This window comes from Geotrypetes seraphini, chromosome 2 (assembly GCF_902459505.1).
Source record: "Geotrypetes seraphini chromosome 2, aGeoSer1.1, whole genome shotgun sequence".
Lineage (NCBI taxonomy): Eukaryota > Metazoa > Chordata > Amphibia > Gymnophiona > Dermophiidae > Geotrypetes > Geotrypetes seraphini.
In genome coordinates this window covers 67,330,614-67,350,457 of record NC_047085.1, presented here as the reverse complement: position 1 = coordinate 67,350,457, position 19,844 = coordinate 67,330,614, and the positions used below count along the sequence as shown (strand labels likewise).

Here is a 19,844-nt window from a genome sequence, read left to right as displayed (position 1 = left end):
TTGCATCTCCCCCCCCCCCCCCCCACTGTAAGTGCGATGTTGATCTGAGACAGGGGGAGCAGGTAGTGGAGAATGATGCTGGGGAGGGCGGGGCAAATCCAGCGAGGGTGGGGGAGATGCCCAAACGGCCTTAAAGCATCGCACCAGCAGGCCCCCTGACCATTTCGGGCCCTAGGCCTGGGCCTACTGGGCCTATCCTTTAATCCGGCCCTGCCTAAGCCACTGTTCTTTGATTCTCCATTGCTGCCGGTGGCCTCCTCTGTACTTTTCTTTTGCCACAGTCCACCCACCTCTGATATAACTTCCTGTTTCTGCTTGGGTGGACTGCAGCAAAGGAACAGTGTAGAGGAGGCCACCGGTAGCACAAGAGAATCACTTCCGTACCAGCAATCTATTTGTAGTTTTCTTGGTGAAGGGGGCTTTGGAACTGGGTTGGGAGAACATTTGGTATTTTATGTTCTTGGACGTTATTTTACGGTGCAAAAAGCACATGAGACCTGAGCCTGTGGGTAGTTCATCTTTACCCACAAAGGATTCAGAATGTTTCATCTTACATTTTCAACCCCGCCTCCCTGTATCACTGAGTACTGCTCTCTCTCCTCAGATTTTTCCTTCTGCAAGCAAGAAGAATGTGTCTTTTTTAATCTGCTCTACTTAATATTTATTATTTTCTGGTATTAAAGTTTTTTTAGGCTTTGGGTACTTTAGAGCTCCCCAGTGGTCAGCTCTGCCTGGGAAAAGCTGCAGACTTATGGTTCTGAAGTCTCTATCTGGGCAGGCCACTTGCTGCAGGGTACCTGTCTGGTTAGCATGTCCTAATACTTAGATCGGCTTAGAGATTGGCCCCTGGGAGTTTGCTCACCTAGTTTCATTCAAGGCGTGTGAGCATAGTCTGTTTTAGGGCCCGGAACTGGTCGGGAGACTTTGCGAGTGCAGGCTACAACCCCATCCCCGAAGAAGCATGTGGAGACTAGAGGGGTAGAGGGTTTCAGGCTGGTTCAGCCTATATAAAAGGCAGCCTGAAGAGAGAAGCCCCTGGATATCTTGCTTGCTTGTCTGAGGCAGAAAAAGCTTTTCCTCTATCTAGTTACAGTGTAAGCCAGTGGTCTCAAACTCACAGCCCCCCAGGTGCTATTTTGCAGCCCACAGACTTGTACACGATCTCACACTGGGCAGGAATAGAGACTCTGGTGCCAGCATCAACTGACTTGCAACTTCCTGCTGCAGTCACGTATGCTGGGACTCCTGCCATCGCGTATCCTTATAAATCTTTCCTTTAACAGTTAAAGGAAAGATTTATAAACTATAAAGAGTTTTACCTCATGCAAAATTCATTTCTTTAATAAGACATTAACTATTTTTTCTGTGGCCCTCCAAGTACCTACAAATCCAAAATGTGGCCCTGCAAAGGGTTTGAGTTTCAGACCACTGGTGTAAGCTGATGTAGGCACAGTACATGACAGCACAGTGAGTATAACCCATTACTGTCTATTAGAGATGTCAGGATGGAATCGAATTGGGGGTTTTAAGGAGTTTCTGAGGCTTCCTTGGGAGTTCCCGTCCCCTAAAATCCATTTTTTTAAACATTTTTGTCAATTTTTATAGCCCCTTGGGCCATTTTTGGTGCCAAAATTGTTGTAGCAGCGGTCATCTTGGATTTCCCAATTTTATTTTAAAAGCCTCTCCCTGCTTCAAAACACCTAGTTTGTGTCTAAAATCAGTCAGAATGGACTCCATAGGTGGTTTAGCCACGTATCATCCCAATTTTGCGCTGGATGGGCACCTGCAGAGCAACAGTGTGCTTTGTGCAGGAACAAATGGGGGGTCAAGAGTAGAGAATGACGTGGGGAAAAAAATTTTCCCCATCCCCACAAGCTCAGTCCCCATCCCTGCCCTGTCCCCGTGAGTTTGGTCCCCATTCCCGCAAACTGTCTGATCCCATCCGCACATCTTCTCTTTCCTTTCCCTTCTCTCTCCTCCTCCCTACAGGTCCAACATATCTCTCCTTTTCCTCCAGCTCCAGTAACCCCCCAAACATACCCTGCAGTCCAATCTCTCTGTCCCTTCCAACCTCAGCCCCACCCACATGGTTACAGCACCTTTTGCCATTCCTTCTAGCTCCAGTTCCTATCTTCCTTCCACTCAGCTCCCCAGACCAGGTACCTCCGCCCCCATCTGCCTTCCACTCTGTCCCTAGACTAGATCCAGCTCCATCCCTCATCTCTCTTCTACTCAGCCCATATCTGCCTTCCACTTAGCGACCAGACCATGGCAGCAGAATCCCCCCCCCACAAGTCCAGTAACCCCCCGTGAGTTCAGCAGCCCCCAAGCAGCAGAATCCTCCCTTATGAATCCATCAGCCCCCTAATGCAAGTGAGCATCTAAACATTCCTCCTCAACTCCCCTCTCAGCCTGTGCCTATTTTACTTTTAGCTTCAGCCGCCATGAAGAACAATCTTCAAGACCTGTACCGAAGTCTTCCCTCTTCAGAGTCCTTTGCCGATGTATCAGAAGTTACATCAGCGAGGGACTCAGCAGAGGGAAGGCCTCGGTGCAGGCCTTTGAAGATTGTTTTCCATGGCGGCTGAGGGTAAAGGTAAAACAGGCGTGATCCAAGAGGGCAGTTGAGGAACATTTAGGTTTGTTGACTTGCATGGGGGGCTGCTGGACTTGTGGAGATGCTGATCCGGGTGCAATTTTTTTTTTACCTGGTGAGCAAGATCTTTTACCACTCCCACGGGGCAGTAAAAGGCCTTGTTACCATTCCAGTGGTAGATGGCCCAATTTATCCCTACCCCTTGGTTAAACTGCTGTCCACCGTGGATTGCCATGGTGTTCAGTCACCGTGTCAATCTCTAGGCGGGAGCATTGGGCTTAGCCCCCTGGGACCCTCCAGACGATCAGTCTGATATGACTGGGGGATTGAAAATCAGATTCTATGCCTTTACTGTCCTAGAGTGGAGTGTCCCTACTGGGGAATGCTGGGTCTTGATCAGAGCCCAGGAGACTATAGTCCCTCTGGAGCAAGGGGAACACCCAACAGTACACCGCCTATTTAAAGCAATGGCATTGCTGGAGCTTATTCCAGAGTCACTGCAGGAGTTAAACCTAGAGTCTCTACAAGATTTAGCGGCACAATGCTCTTATCGAGTGCTTCCCAGGCACAGACTTCATTTTTTCCTTCGCATCCGGATCTTATTTCTCTAATTACGGAACATCGGGAGGTTCCAGACGGTTCCTTAAGGGGAGCCAAGATAATGACAAGGCTGTATCCCATAGCTTCTGAATTTTAGCAGTTATTTGTCCAGCGTAAGGTGGACTCACTGTTAGCTCAGGTTACCAAGTAGACTTCTTTCCCTAGTGAGAGGGGTGTAGTCTGGAAGGATGTGTAGGACCTCACAGTGGATGTGGTCCTCAAACATCAGTTTGAAGCCTTAGCCTTGGGATTTAAAGCAGCCTCAGCAGCTTCTTTCGTGACACATGCCTGTCATACTGGAGTCCATAGAATTGCTAACATGGACAACGAGACATATTCAGTTAGTCATGTTCGGGTTTCAGCTTATGCTATCTCCATCTGCAGAATGTTGTGGATCAGGCAATAGGTGGGATATTTGGCTTCTAAAACCACTTTAAACAGACTTCCTTTTAAGGGTCAGGTGCTGTTTGGAAAGGATTTGAACGATCTTATGGCCAGTGTGGCTGATCATTGACTGAAAACACTTCCGGACAGTAGGCTTCAGAACTCTTGAGGGTCTAATTGTAATCATTTTCGTGGCTCCAGGTGCTTTCAGCAGTACTCCAGTGGATTCTCTGCCCAATGAGTGGCACAGAGGGCATGATAAAGGTATGACAACGCTAGCTGGACCCAGTCCACTGGATCGCACTCTACCACCATCTTCAAAAGATCACAATGATTCCAGGACTGTAGTCAGACTCCCGCATATAGAAGGCCGGCTTATGGAATTCTGGGAGGTGTGGGTACATATCAACTCAGACCACTGGGTGCTGGACATTATCCAAGAAGGATATCAACTTGAATTCAATTACTCCCTGGCAGAATACTTTGTGGAGTCTTTGGCTGGGCGACCAGAAAAAGTGGTCAAGGTTTGTGCAACGGTGGACAGGCTGCTGGCCATTCAAGTCATAGAAACTGACTTACTCAGAGAATCAGGCTTTGGCAGATACTCTATATACTTCATAGTGCCCAAAAAGGCTCAGAAGAATGGAGACCAAGCCTGGAGCTGAAGTCTGTCCATTAAAGGTGTAGCATTTCTACATGGAGACAGTTTGGTTGGTCATTGTGGCGGTTACACCGGGGAGTTTCTTGCCTCCTTGGATTTGACAGAGTCTTATCTCCATATTCCAATTTATCAAACACACAGAAGATTCTTTTTTTTTTTTTTTTTAATTTCTTTATTCTTTTTCAAACTTTCATCAAGTGCACAAAAAGAACAACATGAAATACTATCATATAACACTTGAACAAGATTCTTGAGATTTCATGTGCTGGAGAGGCATTTCCAGTTCTCCGCTCTGCCATTCAGGCCATGCACTTTCACAAAGGTGATGGTAGTGGCAGCAACCCATCTCCAAAAGAAAGGAATTTAGGTACATCCCTACTTGGATGATTGGCTGATCAGGGCTCTATCCAAAAAGGAGGGAGAGAGTGCACCGACTTAAGTGGTCCAATTACTATAGGAAAAAAATTGTTGCTTGCAAAGAATGTAAGCATTGCAAAACTATGTCACCAAAATGTAATACAGTAAAACCTTGGTTTGCGAGCATAATTCGTTCCAGAAGCATGCTTGTAATCCAAAGCACTCGTATATCAAAGCAAATTTCCCCACAGGAAATAATGGAACCTCAGACGATTTGTTCAACCCAAAAATTTTAATTCAAAATGCCATAAGTACTTGTATTGCAACACCTTGCTCATTTAGAACAGTCACTACACTCCTGCAGCGTCAGCGAGAGAACCATCGGCTCAGTTGTGATGATGTGAAGCGTGTATACTGTATGTACTCGTATTGCAAAACTTTGCTTGTTTAGAACAGTCACTACACTCTTGCACTGTCAGAGAGAGAAGAACCATCAGTTCGGTTGTGATGTATGTATACTGTATGTACTTCTATTGCAAGACATTGTTTGTATATCAAATTAAAATTTAATAAAATGTTTTGCTTGTCTTGCAATACACTTGCAAACCAAGTTACTTGCAATCCAAGGTTTTACTGTATATTAGAAAAATGAATTTAGTAAAGTATATGATATTTGATTGTGATAATGAGAAAAAAGACCTCAAATACCCCTGGGTCAAAAACAGAGTTTTGCAAAGACACTAGTTTGGGGCAAAGGTACTATCACTCGTCAAAACCCGTCATTTGTCAGCATAGATATTTGTGAAAAAAATCAAAATTCATAACTTGTACTCTAATCAAATATTTTTGCAATCACAACAATACTTTAGTTTTTTAAATATATTTTTTCTTTTTTATATTTGAAATTCCCTTTGTATTAACAGCGCTACAGAATGGGTAGATAAAGAATACTGGCTGACAAAAGAGTCATAGAACAAAGTCTTAACAACTTCTAAAAAAGACTATCAATTGATAGTAAAATCCACACAGCAAACTCCAATACAAACTTGAATGTACTTATCTTTCTTTCCCAACAGTGTCCTAACCGTTTCACACATAGGCTTCCTCAGGGGAAATTGTTGCTGTGCCATTCGCTGTGCAAAGTTGCTGATAGCCTGTCTTCACAAACTCAACTCTTGTCGGTTATCATTGTAGATGTGTTGCTTTCAAAATATGAAATCAACAAAAAGAGGATATTGATACCATTCAAGGACAGGCTGAGGTGCATGGTTTGAGAAAAAGTATGAAAATACCTTTGCTTCAACTGTTGGCGTTCATGCATTTGGCAAATAAAGCCAATTTTAAATGCTGGAGTTCTCAATAATGTCAGCACGTTGCGTCGTCATATGGGGCTAACTGCAATTGGATCATTTAAACTTACCCCCCGAACTTAACAAAACCAAATGAATGAGTTATAATGACTCAAAAAGTAACAAAAGATAAAATCAATCCATGTATTGCTCTTAAAGTTTATGCTAGTCATCATGCTTGACTCTTTCTGGTCACTCCCAGCTGTAGTGGTCAGGATGGTCTAGATCAGGTTTACCGAGGGTTGGACCAGCATTCCTCCCCATGAGGATCACCTGGGCTCCCAAAGGAGCTTTTGTTTTCCCCAGCTCTTTGTGCTGGAACTGTGCTTTTCAGCACCCTTTTCCACTCAGGATGAGTGGACAGCTCCCAGGTGCCTTTGCAGATGAGCTCCATTCCTACTGCTGAGGCTTCCTTCTGCTGGCCAATGACAGGATCTTCACCCTGTCATATATAGATAATATACATGGAGAGAATTTGAACAATTAACCATAAAAATATGTAATAAGTGTGAAGGGAGTGCCCTCAATTCATGGTACTAGTTTAAAGAAACCAACACCCTCTTACAGGAGCGTTTCTTATAGGCCTATCCCAACTAGGAAGTGGTCACAGAGAACATCAATTGGTCTCTTGCAATTTAATAATGTGCCAAAATGAAAACATTACATACAAAACAAATCCAAGTGTGTCTAATCAATGTGCAGTTTCCACACCATATGTTAAAGTCCGAGTATAAATGAGTATTAGATCTGAACTTCCAACTACTTCGAAAAATTGCGAGCCATAGAATTGAGGGTGAAATACTCACGTGGATTAAAAACTGGTTGGCAGACAGGAAACAGAGAGTGGGGATAAATGGACAATACTCGGACTGGAATAGCGTCACGAGCGGAGTGCCGCAGGGTTCGGTGCTTGGACCGGTGCTCTTTAACATATTTATAAACAACCTGGAAATTGGAACGACAAGCGAGGTGATTAAATTTGCAGACGATACAAAGTTATTCAGAGTAGTGAGGACACAGGATGATTGTGAAGAACTGCAACGTGACATAAACACGCTCGAGAAATGGGCCGCAACATGGCAAATGAAGTTTAACATTTTGATGCATGTCAGTAACAAAAATCTTATACACAAATGCAGGATGTCTGGGGCAGTACTCAGAGAGACCCCCCCAAGGAAAGAGACTTGGGAGTACTGGTTGACAAGTCAATGAAGCCATCCGTGCAATGTGCGGCGGCCGTGAAAAAGGCAAACAGAATGCTAGGAATGATTAAGAAGGGGATCACAAACAGATCAGAGAAGGTCATCATGCCGCTGTACCGGGCCATGGTGCGACCTCACCTGGAACACTGCATCTAGCACTGGTCGCCGTACTTAAAGAAGGACACGGTACTACTCAAAAGGGTCCAGAGAAGAGTGACTAAAATGGTTAAGGGGCTGGAGGAGTTGTCGTACAGTGAGATATTAGAGAAACTGGGCCTCTTCTCCCTTGAAAAGAGGAGACTGAGAGGGGACGTGATTGAAACATTCAAGATAATGAAGGGAATAGACTTAGTGGATAAAGACAGGTTGTTCACCCTCTCCAAGGTAGAGGGAACGAGAGGGCATTTTCTAAAGTTAAAAGGGGATAGATTCCGTACGAACGTAAGGAAGTTCTTCTTCACCCAGAGGATGGAATGTTCTTCCAGAGGCTGTTATAGGGGAAAGCACCCTCCAGGGTTTCAAGACAAAGTTAGACAAGTTCCTCCTAAACCAGAACGTATACAGGTAGGACTGGACTCAGTTAGGGCACAATGCAGGGCGGGCTGCTGGGCACAATGGACCACTTGTCTGTCCCAGCAGCAGCAATTCTTATGTTCTGTAATTTCACAACACACACTATTATGCGTTCAAACATGAAAACTTGTATTTTGTCAGGTTTGACAGAGCTCCGTTTTGGAAGCTTCACTTCCTTCAGGAACCTGTTACCGCAGCAGTGGGAAGCCAGGAAAAAATGGTGGATCAACAGGAGTGAACGCCAACCCAATGCAACCTACCAATAAAAAAGATGATGACATCTAAAACTATAAGTCTTCAAGAACTTTATTAAAACAATATCCCAAACCCATAACAGATATGCAATAAAAGGGTACAGAGTTCATATCAGAGTATACCATTCAATACAATCATTCAAGCTGAGTAGTTTAATTGCTTGTAATTCAAATATCCAAAATTTCCCCCGAAGCTGTAATCAGGACATCTTATCCCCTCCAAAATCATCTGGAATTTGTTTGATAAGAACCACTTCATGATAATGCAGTGGGGAACCATAGGAGGGGAACCATTTTCGTATGTTACAACAAGTGTAGCAAATAAACTCATTTAAAACTTAAAGATACACACTTGATTAACTCTCATATAAGCATCAAATTTAACATTTCATTACAAATTAAAATGCTATAATATTTTAAACATTATGAAAGAAATCTAACATTTATATCATTCTTATTGAATCTAATAATCCCTCCCCCTCCCTCCCTCCCTCCCTATTCAATAAATCATAAAATCATCCTTACTGTGGAATTATTGAATACTCATGTATTATATAATAACAACAAGTAAAACCCACCCTTTCCCCCCCCCCCTAATCAAATACCTTAACATGGGAAAAGTTAATCATTAATTACAAAAATCTGTTAACGGTCCCCAGACTTTCTGAAATTTACTAATATAACCTTTTTGCGTTGCTATTGTGAGCTCCATTTTGTATATATGACACACAGAATTCCACCAAAAATTATAATTTAACTTGTCATATGTTTTCCAATTGTATGTTATTTGTTGTATTGCTATTCCAGTTAAAATAAACAAAAGCTTGTTGTTATCTGACGAGATTCTTGCTCTCATAGTTGTTCCAAATAAAATAGTATCATATGTCAAGGCTACCGGATTTTCTAACATCCTATTAATTTGAGGCCAAATTGATTTCCAAAATGATAAAATAAATGGACAATAGAATAAAAGATGATCTAATGTCCTAGCTTCAAGATGACAGTGCCAACATCTATTAGACTTAGAACTATCTATTTTTTGCAAACGAACAGGGATCCAAAAAGCTCTATATAAAAGAAAAAAACCACGTTTGTCTCATAGATGCTGACATCGTACATCTTAACTTCCAAGACCAAAGTCGTGGCCATTGAGATGCATTAATTTGATGCTTTATCTCAATGCTCCAAATGTCTCTAAGACCATTTTTTGGTTTTTTGTTTACAAATCCAGATATTAATTTATACCACTGTGCAGCTCTGTGATCCATTGAATCCATCTGAAAGCATAAGAATTCCAAACTATGATAATTAATGAGATTTTTCCATTCAGGGAACCCTACCTGAATGGCCTACTTCAATTGCAACCATCTAAAATATTGCGATTTATTAAGACTAAACTTATGTTGCAATTGTGAAAACTCCAGCAGCTTACCATTTTTTATTACATCCTCCAAAGTACGGATTCCTGCCATCATCCAATGCTTCCATAGGAGAAGTTAATGATTTAGTATGCAGTCGGCTTCTGTGTTCTACTTGTGCATGATGACTTGCAGTTGGTTTTGGCACGTAAATTATAAAATCTCTTCATAGTGGGATTAGTTCATGAGGCATAACATCAGCAGAAACAACTATTTGAGATACAACAGTTGTCATCCAACTCAGTTGAAACAATCTTTAACTGTCAGTCAGTGTTACATAGTAACATAGTAGATGACGGCAGATAAAGACCCGAATGGTCCATCCAGTCTGCCCAATCTGATTCAATTTAAATTTTTTTTTTTTTTTTTTTTTCTTCTTAGCTATTTCTGGGCAAGAATCCAAAGCTTTACCCGGTACTATGCTTGGGTTCCAACTGCCGAAATCTCTGTTAAGACTTACTCCAGCCCATCTACACCCTCCCAGCCATTGAAGCCCTCCCCTGCCCATCCTCCACCAAACAGCCATACACAGACACAGACCGTGCAAGTCTGCCCAGTAACTGGCCTTAGTTCAATATTTAATATTATTTTCTGATTCTAAATCTTCTGTGTTCATCCCACGCTTCTTTGAACTCAGTCACAGTTTTACTCTCCACCACCTCTCTCGGGAGCGCATTCCAGGCATCCACCACCCTCTCCGTAAAATAGAATTTCCTAACATTGCCCCTGAATCTACCACCCCTCAACCTCAAATTATGTCCTCTGGTTTTACCATTTTCCTTTCTCTGGAAAAGATTTTGTTCTACGTTAATACCCTTTAAGTATTTGAACGTCTGAATCATATCTCCCCTGTCTCTCCTTTCCTCTAGGGTATACATATTCAGGGCTTCCAGTCTCTCCTCATACGTCTTCTGGCGCAAGCCTCCTATCATTTTCGTCGCCCTCCTCTGGACCGCCTCAAGTCTTCTTACGTCTTTCGCCAGATAAGGTCTCCAAAACTGAACACAATACTCCAAGTGGGGCCTCACCAATGACCTGTACAGGGGCATCAACACCTTCTTCCTTCTACTGACTACGCCTCTCTTTATACAGCCCAGAATCCTTCTGGCAGCAGCCACTGCCTTGTCACACTGTTTTTTCGCCTTTAGATCTTCGGACACTATCACCCCAAGGTCCCTCTCCCCGTCCGTGCATATCAGCTTCTCTCCTCCCAGCATATACGGTTCCTTCCTATTATTAATCCCCAAATGCATTACTCTGCATTTCTTTGCATTGAATTTTAGTTGCCAGGCATTAGACCATTCCTCTAACTTTTGCAGATCCTTTTTCATATTCTCCACTCCCTCTTCGGTGTCTACTCTGTTACAAATCTTGGTATCATCTGCAAAAAGGCACACTTTTCCTTCTAACCCTTCAGCAATGTCACTTACATACATATTGAACAGGATTGGCCCCAGCACCGAACCCTGAGGGACTCCACTAGTCACCTTTCCTTCCTTCGAGTGACTTCCATTAATCACCACCCTCTGGCGTCTGTCCGACAGCTAGTTTCTGACCCAGTTCACCACTTTGGGTCCTAACTTCAGCCCTTCAAGTTTGTTCAACAGCCTCCTATGAGGAACTGTATCAAAGGCTTTGCTGAAATCCAAGTAAATTACATCTAGCATATGTCCTCGATCCAGCTCTCTGGTTACCCAATCAAAAAATTCAATCAGGTTCGTTTGGCACGATTTACCTTTTGTAAAGCCATGTTGCCTCGGATCCTGTAACCCATTAGATTCAAGGAAATACACTATCATTTCTTTCAGCAACACTTCCATTATTTTTCCAACAACTGAAGTGAGGCTCACCGGCCTGTAGTTTCCTGCTTCATCCCTGTGACCACTTTTATGAATAGGGACCACATCCGCTCTCCTCCAATCCCCAGGAATCACTCCCGTCTCCAGAGATTTGTTGAACAAGTCTTTAATAGGACTCGCCAGAACCTCTCTGAGCTCCCTTAGTATCCTGGGATGGATCCCGTCTGGTCCCATCGCTTTGTCCACCTTCAGTTTTTCAAGTTGCTCATAAACACCCTCCTCCGTGAACGGCGCAGAATCTACTCCATTTTCTCGTGTAACTTTGCCAGACAATCTCGGTCCTTCTCCAGGATTTTCTTCTGTGAACACAGAACAGAAGTATTTGTTTAGCACATTTGCTTTCTCCTCATCACTCTCCACATATTTGTTCCCAGCATCTTTTAGCCTAGCAATTCCATTTTTTATCTTCCTCCTTTCACTAATATATCTGAAAAAATTTTTATCTCCCTTTTTTACATTTTTAGCCATTTGTTCTTCCGCCTGTGCCTTCGCCAAACGTATCTCTCTCTTGGCTTCTTTCAGTTTCACCCTGTAGTCCTTTCTGCTCTCCTCTTCTTGGGTTTTTTTATATTTCATGAACGCCAACTCTTTCGCCTTTATTTTCTCAGCCACTAGGTTGGAGAACCATATCGGCTTCCTTTTTCTCTTGTTTTTATTGATTTTCTTCACATAAAGGTCCGTAGCCATTTTTATCGCTCCTTTCAGCTTAGACCACTGTCTTTCCACTTCTCTTATGTCCTCCCATCCTAACAGCTCTTTGTTCAGGTACTTTCCCGTCGCATTAAAGTCCGTACGTTTGAAATCTAGGACTTTAAGTATCGTGTGGCCGCTCTCCACTTTAGCCGTTATATCAAACCAAACCGTTTGATGATCGCTACTACCCAGATCGCTACTACCCAGGAACATTAGAGATACTCTCTCCATTTGTGAGGACCAGATCCAATATCGCTTTTTCCCTTGTGGGTTCCGTCACCATTTGTCTGAGCAGAGTCTCTTGAAAGGCATCCACAATCTCCCTACTTCTTTCCGATTCCGCAGAAGGAACATTCCAGTCCGCATCCGGCAGGTTGAAATCTCCCAACAGCAGAACCTCCTCTTTCCTTCCAAACTTTTGGATATCCACAATCAGATCCTTATCAATTTGCTGCGATTGAGTCGGAGGTCTGTAGACTACACCCACGTAGATAGAAGTTCCATCTTCTCTTTTCAGAGCAATCCATATCGCTTCTTCCTCTCCCCAGGTCCCTTGCATTTTGGTCGCTTGTTTATTGATCTTTACATAGAGAGCTACTCCTCCACCTTTATGACCATCTCTGTCCTTCCTAAAAAGATTATATCCCGGTATGTTTGCATCCCATCCATGTGATTCACTGAACCATGTCTCTGTGATAGCAACAATATCTAGATCTGCCTCTAATATCAGGGCTTGCAGATCATGAACTTTGTTGCTTAGACTGCGAGCATTTGTGGTCATCGCTTTCCAGCTATTTTTCAGCGATAATCTCCTTTTTTGTATGGATTTTTGTGTCGTTTCACTTTCCGTTGCAATACTAAGAAATGAGTTGCTGATATTGCTTATGTTGCAGCCTTTACTACTATCACATCTTTTCTTTTGCCGGGGGTGGTCTCTATAATTGTCCTTCGTACATACACGACCCCCACCTTCTAGTTTAAATGCCTAGAAAAATATTGTCTAAATTTCTCTGCAAGGTTTCTTTTTCCTGCTGTAGTAATATGTAGCCCATCAGTGCAATTTAGCTTCTTGTCCTTCCATGTATTTCCCCATCCTCCTATGTACCTGAAGCCTTCTTGATGACACCAGGCTCTGAGCCATCTATTAAAGTCCTCTGTGTTTTTCACTCTTTGCTCTCCTTTTCCATATGCAGGCAGTATTTCAGAAAAAGCTAAAGTCTTTACAAAAGGTTTCACGCCCTCACCAAGCTCCCGAAAAGCTTTCTGTGCTGCAAGTGTGGAGTTGTTGGCCAGGTCATTTGTTCCCAGATGGATAACAACATCAGTGTTAAAATCCTTAGTTTCTTCCTTAATTATAGTCAGTATTTGCCTGGAACTCCTGGTAGCTGAGGATTCTGGAAGACATTTCACTATTTTGGTCTCCTCGCCCTGTGTTCCAAGGTTAATGCCTCTGATGATGGAATCCCCCAACAGTAATAGTTTTCTGTTTTTGGCTTTTTTATTTGTACTTAGGGTGCGCTTGTTCTCTTGAGTTACCTTCATTGGTTCCAGTCCCACCTCCCTTCTGTTTTCCTGAGTATCGCAGTGCACTAGTGGTGCGAAGGAATTCTGTAGAGGTAATATTAGTGAAGGTGGATGTTTCTGTGTTACATGTCGTAGTCTTCCTGAGCCTACTATGACCCATTTATTCCTGGGCTGTTTTATTCTTTGAGGTAGAGGTGGTAAGTTGGTATGATTTTGTGGAGTGATGGAAGCTGCTTTAATTGTACTCAATTCCTGTTTAAGTTTGCAGAGCTCCTCCTTAATACTGGCAAGTTGAAGACAGATGGGGCAAGCCTTAAGCCTCCAAATAGTATGTCTTGGAATTAAAGCACCACAGTGATTGCATAGAATAAAGGTCATCTTAATTGGTTGTGAAGTGACTTGATTTGAGTAGTCCTGATTATATGGGTCTCTATATATGAATAGTGGTCCCTGGGGTTGGTGGGACTATAAGTAAGACTACTAGTAAGGCAGAAATATAGGCTCTATACCACCTAAAACACAGTATTTTAAACAAAACTGCAGGTTCTATCAGTGCTACCCTAAAACACAGGATTTATAACAGGATTTTCCCTACTTTAGTCACCCTGAGCCACAGGCATCAGAAATATAGGCTCTATACCACCTAAAACACAGTATTTTAAACAAAAATGCAGGAAGAGGAAATAAGATTTAACAGAGGAAAGAGAAGGATTTTTTTGTGCTTTTTTATATTTTTTTTAGTAAGAAACAGGGAGGAGAAGAGAAATTAAGCAGATATAATGCTGAAAACCAGTCAAAAGAACAGAATATGAAATGCTGAGTAACTTAGCTTTTAGATGTTTACAGGGCAGCCTTGTTCACAGCAATGTCCCAAAGATAATGCAATTAACCTTAGAAGTAAAACAGAGCCCCTCCCTTCTCCACCTAATCAGACACAATGGCTAAAAACTAGTGAGTCAGAAATATAGGCTCTATACCACCTAAAACACAGTATTTTAAACAAAAATGCAGGTTCTATCAGTGCTACCCTAAAACACAGGATTTATAACAGGATTTTCCCTACTTTAGTCACCCTGAGCCACAGGCATCAGAAATATAGGCTCTATACCACCTAAAACACAGTATTTTAAACAAAACTGCAGGTTCTATCAGTGCTACCCTAAAACACAGGATTTATAACAGGATTTTCCCTACTTTAGTCACCCTGAGCCACAGGCACCAGAAATATAGGCTCTATACCACCTAAAACACAGTATTTTAAACAAAAATGCAGGAAGAGGAAATAAGATTTAACAGAGGAAAGAGAAGGATTTTTTTGTGTTTTTTTTATATTTTTTTTAGTAAGAAACAGGGAGGAGAAGAGAAATTAAGCAGATATAATGCTGAAAACCAGTCAAAAGAACAGAATATGAAATGCTGAGTAACTTAGCTTTTAGATGTTTACAGGGCAGCTTCAGGGATCAATATGGCTTCCAGTCTTATTACCTGAAACATAACCAGTCTGTTACCTGAAATATAGCCATGCTGGATTTCTAGAGAGATGTTTTACTAAAGGTTCATGTGTGTTAACAAGGCAGTGATGCCCTACTAGTCCTACTTGACCTCAGCGCTGCCTTTGACACAGTCGACCACCACCTCCTCACATCCAGACTCTATGACCTCGGAATCAAGGACACAGCCCTCCAATGGATCACCTCCTTCCTCCATCAAAGGACCCAAACTGTCCTACTAGGGACACATAAATCTCACCCCAAGCCTATCAAATATGGTGTTCCTCAAGGTGCCCTTCTATCCCCCCCTCCTATTCAACCTCTACATCAGGCCTGTCATTGATATAGCACAAAAATATAACATTAAAATCCACTCTTATGCAGATGACATCCAGCTGCTCCTCCCACTAGGCGAAAACCGATCGTCCCAAATTGCTAACCTACAACAATGCCTATCTGACATGAAAGCTTGGATGTCAAACAACAAACTGCAACTTAACGCCTCTAAAACCGAACTCTTATGGATCAGGAAAAAAAGCACCAAGTACACACGTCCCACACTAGCATGGGACTCCACTCTACTAAAGGCAACAGATCAGGTGCGCAGCCTAGGAGTAACCTTAGACGGACACCTATCCCTATCTGCCCACATATCCCAAGTAATCTCCACCTCCTTCTACTACCTCCGCCAACTGAAAAGGATCAAAACCTACATCTCCACACCTGACCTCACCCAACTCCTTTACGCATATGTCCTCTCCAGAATGGATTACTGTAACTCCCTATTTAATGGCCTAACCAAAAATAATCTCAAACGCCTACAAAGGGTCCAAAATACAGCTATCCGCCTCCTACACAACCTCAACTACCATGATCCTGTCTCCCCGGCACTCCGCGCTGAACACTGGCTCCCAATTAGCCAGCGCTGTGCTTTCAAGGCCCTAACAATAGCCCACAAAAGAATTTATACCACCGCCCCCTCCTACATACAATCCAAGCTTCCCATCTACATACCCACCCGCACCCTCCGCTCAAAATCGGAAATACGCCTATGCATTCCCCCTGGAAGGTCCCTCCTCTCAGAAACTGCCCGCAAACGATCCTACAGCCACTTCATTCCACATCTCTGGAACCAACTCCCCCCACAACTCAGACAACAGAAATCATTATTGACATTCCGTAAAATGATAAAGACCCTCCTCTTCAACTAAAAGTCACCCCAGCCCACTCCCCCTTAAACCCCCCTCCCCTCTCCCTAAATTTCAGTACAGTCCTCTCTTAGTCTGTACTCTGATAAATTGTACCGAAACTCAACTAACTTGTACTAAACTAAACTACTCCAAACTAAACGACTGATACTAAACTAAACTACATATACTTAAACTCTTCTCTTAATTTACTGTATACTCCCGTATTTATCTACTTCGCAGTCTTGTATGTCCAAACATTTAACCTATAGAACATGTTATTTGTATAATTACTCTCCATTGTGTATGTTTATCTGTAGACCGTTCAGAGCTACTGGGAGAACAGGATAAAAATCTAAATAAATAAATAAATAAATAAAAATAAATTAACATGTGCTAAATGCCTTTTACATTGTTTTTACATTTGCTATTGTTTAGTAAATGCAGTCCATTGTGGTGCCTTATCTATTTGTGTTTTACTTTTATGTTTTGACTACATTTTTTAATTGTTTACATTTTCTTATCTGTTTTTTGACCATTGTGATTTTTGCTTGTCTTATATAATAATTCAATGTAGAAGTCATCAGATTCACTAACTGACTTTGAGAAAAATATTAATTTAAAATCAGGTAACTTAATTATGTGAATTGGTATAGGTAGCTCTTATTAATTCTGGATATTATCCAATATATTAATTTGCTTTCCCTCTTCTGACTCAATACTAGAATATGTTATGTGAAGTTGAACTGAAGATAAAAGACTTGAATATGTCCCAAAGAAAAGGAAAACAGATTCTCATTCAAGATGTAGAAGATTCTGATGAGGACAACATAAATGAAAGAGGAGACACTGGAAAGAGCAAGAATGAGAAAAGTAAAATAAACTTTTGTTTATTACATTTTTAAAAGTCTATTTACACAGTGACTTCATGTTGTTCAAATTGTAATCATTTGTTGTGCAAAGCAGTGGTGGGGGATGGAGATGAAATTTTGGGCCTTCTCACTTTGGTCTTAGGTCCACTCTCTTTGCTTGTCTGGCTATGCCACTGAACTGCACTGTTGTAGCCCAGCAAAGCACCTTACTGTAAACCTCTAGGCAAGTAAGAGCCTCATGTAAGACAACAGACCTGGGTATACAGAGATGGCAATCAAGCTCACAGACTCTCATTTAGCTCTCCCACAGTCAGCAGTAATGCAAGTAGTCTATCCCCAATTCTGTATAGCATGTGAATGATGAACATCGGCACTCTTGAGGACCTCGCACCACCCATGACATGCCTCAAGCTTTCCTAGATGTTTTTGTGCCTTAAATATTTAGCTTCAGCCTTTTCTATAATGCCATTTTAAATGCTTCGGGGCTTTGATGTCAATGTGCCATTATGTTGCAAAGTATCTTGATGAGAAAGCTGTATAATTTAAAAAGATTCAGGATGAATTTTTGATTTAAAGAGTGGAAGAGTACCCTAGTGGTTAGGACAGGGGGCTGAGACCTGAGGAGGCTAGCATTAGTTTCTACTGCATCTTCTCATGATCTTGGGCAAATCATGTAATCCTCCATTGCCTTAAATAGAAACTTAGTTTGTAAGTTCTTAGGGAATGGGGGACTTGCCTTGAGCTAATACTGAAAAGTAGTGAGCTAAAAACCAGATGTATGCTAATGCTTTATTAGACCATTCTTTGAAGCTGAAGTCTTAGAACAACATGTCTCAAAGGTCTCCGGTCAACTAAACCATGTACAGTAAATTATCACAGGACAAGCAGGCAGGTATTCTCACTAGTGGGTGACGTCATCCGACGGAGCCCCGATGCGGACATCTCACAAGCATACTTGCTTGTAGAAACTTTAGAAGTTTCGAGTCGCCCACACCGCGCATGCGCGAGTGCCTTCCCGCCCGATGCATCGGGCGTGTCTCCTCAGTTCTTACTTTTCCGCGGAGCCGAGAAGTCCGTCTTCGACTCTCTGCGCAAAGTATCTTCACTTGTGCCTTCTAGGTCTGCGGTTTTGGGTTCTTTTTACTCATAATCATTGGTTTTCATTGTGTTTTATTGTTTAAAAAAAAAATTTCTTCCATCCGTTCGACCGGCAGGCCACGTGGCCGCGGCCCCGCGGCTTCGATCTAGCGGCGGAGCTTTTTCGGCCTATGTCCCGGCCTATCACCAATTTTTAAAAGTGTGTCAAGTGCCAGCTCGCGATTTAGCTGACGGACCCTCATCGACACTGTATTCAGTGTCTCGGGCCTCAACACTTTCTGAAATCGTGCCGGCCTTGCTCCACGCTTACAGCACGTGTGTTCAAGCGTCGCTGCATCTTGTGGGAGTCGCTGTTCAGCATGGAGGCTTCGACGGAGTTGTCATCATCAACGAGTGCCAAACCTTCGACTTCCGCCTCGACTCTTCCGTCTTCCACCTCTGCAGTCTTGAGTCTCCTCAAGCCTGCTTCGTTTGTGCTGGCTTCGATTCCGACGCCTGCTGCGGTGCCTTCCTCTGTCTCTTCAGGTCAGGTAGCACAGCAACCCATTCCCCCCGTGATGCTAAAGGTGCCCAAGACTTCTAAGTCCAAGCACCAGGGCGCCAGGGAGCGCGAAGCCCGTGCAGAAGGTCCCATTGCGGATGCGGATCCCTCCTTGCCGGCTTCGTTCCAGACCTTGCTGGAGAAGCAATTCATTGAGCTCTTCACCACTATGGGGCCGAAGCTTCTCTCCCAAATCCAGCCTGGGCACGCGGAGGCCTCCCGCGAGGTCGAGCCGCCTCCGGTGCCTCCACGATGTACACTCTTGCTGCAGGGAGCCGAGTCTCTGCGAGTGTCTGGTCTGGCATCGATGCATGCATCGCAAAGAGCAGAGTCTTTGCCCATGCCTCCACTGGAACCGATTCACTCGATGCAAGGAGTAGAGTCTTTGCGAGGGCCTCCTCCGGATCCGATGCTCTCGATGCCGAGCCTCGAGACTTGGCGGGTGCCTCGAGGTGCTTCCGTCCAACCACCTCTACTTCGATCCAAAACCTCCAGCCCCATCCACTCGCTGGAAACCTCAACAGTGCCTCGCTCACCTCGGCGGTCGAGGCCTACTTCCAGGCACAGTTCTGGCCATCGCTCAAGGCATTCTTCGAGCCATTCATCAAGGCATGCCTCGCCTCGTAGGAAGCAGCTTTTCCTCGAATATTTGCTGCCGGCTTCTTCACCTCTTCCTATGCCGGAACTCGAGGACACTGTAGGATCTTTTTCTCCCTGCCGATCCCCGGCCTCGTTGGATCCAGAGGCCTCGACATCTTCCAGTCCTTCTCGGGGACCGGCTCTGGCTGACCAGCTGTCTTTCTCTTCGTTCCTTCGACAGATGGCTGTGGATCTCGACATTAGCCTGGACTCGGGGTCCAAATTTTCCAAGGAGTATCTGGAGACAATGCATCTCCCTCAACCGCCTGCTGAGTCTATCCGGCTTCCTCTGCATAAGCTGATGGACCAGACCTTCATGCGCTGTTTTGAAACACCTTACTCCATACCAGCTGTTCCCGGGAAATTGGATGCCAGGTACCGCACAGTGCACCATAAAGGATTCGATGGGGCCCAACTCTCTCATCAGTCCCTCTTGGTGGAGTCCTCGTTGAAACGGTCTCATCCCTCCCAGGTCTATGCCACCGTTCCTCCTGGCCGGGAGGGCAAGACCATGGACAGGTTTGGCAGGTGCATCTACCAGAACTCG

The 19,844-nt window shown here is 43.5% G+C and overlaps 1 protein-coding gene across 3 annotated transcripts in view; it reads left to right on the top strand.

Annotated features, from left to right (window-relative positions):
* Window positions 1-19,844, top strand: part of SPAG1 (sperm associated antigen 1) — a 208,728-nt gene that overhangs the window by 102,821 nt on the left and 86,063 nt on the right. For all 3 annotated transcript variants that reach the window (XM_033933137.1, XM_033933135.1, XM_033933136.1), the window contains one exon: window positions 16,873-17,020. In XM_033933137.1, coding sequence (XP_033789028.1) covers window positions 16,873-17,020 — 148 coding nt within the window. The remainder of the gene's footprint in view (window positions 1-16,872; window positions 17,021-19,844) is intronic.